The sequence below is a fragment of the Eriocheir sinensis genome, unplaced genomic scaffold (assembly GCF_024679095.1).
Source record: "Eriocheir sinensis breed Jianghai 21 unplaced genomic scaffold, ASM2467909v1 Scaffold529, whole genome shotgun sequence".
NCBI lineage: Eukaryota > Metazoa > Arthropoda > Malacostraca > Decapoda > Varunidae > Eriocheir > Eriocheir sinensis.
In genome coordinates, this window is record NW_026111864.1 from 24,175 (window position 1) to 25,000 (window position 826).

General features: G+C 40.7%; 1 protein-coding gene across 1 annotated transcript in view; it reads right to left on the minus strand.

Annotated features, from left to right (window-relative positions):
- Positions 1–225: 225 nt before the first annotated feature.
- LOC126992945 (myb-related transcription factor, partner of profilin-like) overlaps positions 226–826 on the minus strand; it is a 2,831-nt gene continuing 2,230 nt past the window's right edge. Inside the window, exon 3 of the mRNA XM_050851775.1 lies at positions 226–314. Coding sequence (XP_050707732.1) covers positions 226–314 — 89 coding nt within the window. The remainder of the gene's footprint in view (positions 315–826) is intronic.

The following is an 826-nucleotide window of genomic DNA, read 5'->3' on the forward strand; positions in this document are numbered from 1 at the left end:
TCACCTTATTTTGACAAGGTAACTGCAATTTTTTCCAAGGCTGCAGCTACCTTGTCCATAGTACCACTCAGCCTCCTCACTTCAAGAAGGATATCTTCTTGAATTTCCACCATTTTTGGCCCAACTGGTGGATCAACCCTCTTGTGTCTTCTGGTGGAAGCGTGAGGTGCCACTCCTACATCAGGGGAAGATTGAGTTTCTGGGGCACGGTGGACAGGTGCCAATTCAGGGGCCAGCTGGTGAGTAGGAGTAGGGCGAGGATGGTGAGGAGGGGGCTGTGATGGGCCTTGCAGAAGTGCGGGTGTCATAGAATCCTCCGAAAGGAAGATTCTACACACTTCTGTGTCTGCAGCAGCTGTACGTAAAAAATCATGATGATAAGAGTAATTCAACATGGTATGATATCTTATTTTGTGCTTTGATTATGAGTAGCTAGGAATTTTAGGAAAACCTAAACAAATATGTCTGCTCAACTTAAGATATATATGTTCAGACCACACAGACTATGCAGAATGGTGGTCTCCTTAAACCCAATTGAAACTATGTAAAAGCTTTGCAATTTCTGCCTTAGCAAACATGAAGGTGAAAAGGTCAAGTTGATTTTTAAATCAGTTGTGTTGCACTGAAGCACTGAAGGTGGAAGTTTATTTCATAATTAAGTTTCTCTGGAAATCAAGAGTTAGTGGGCAAAGCAATAAAATAACATAACATATACCAAATAAAACAAATGAATGTGTAAAAAAATCAAGATAAACAACAAAAGTTATGGGAAATTGAACCCATGCCTTTAGAGCAACTGATGAGTGGGGTCACTTTTCCTTAATAC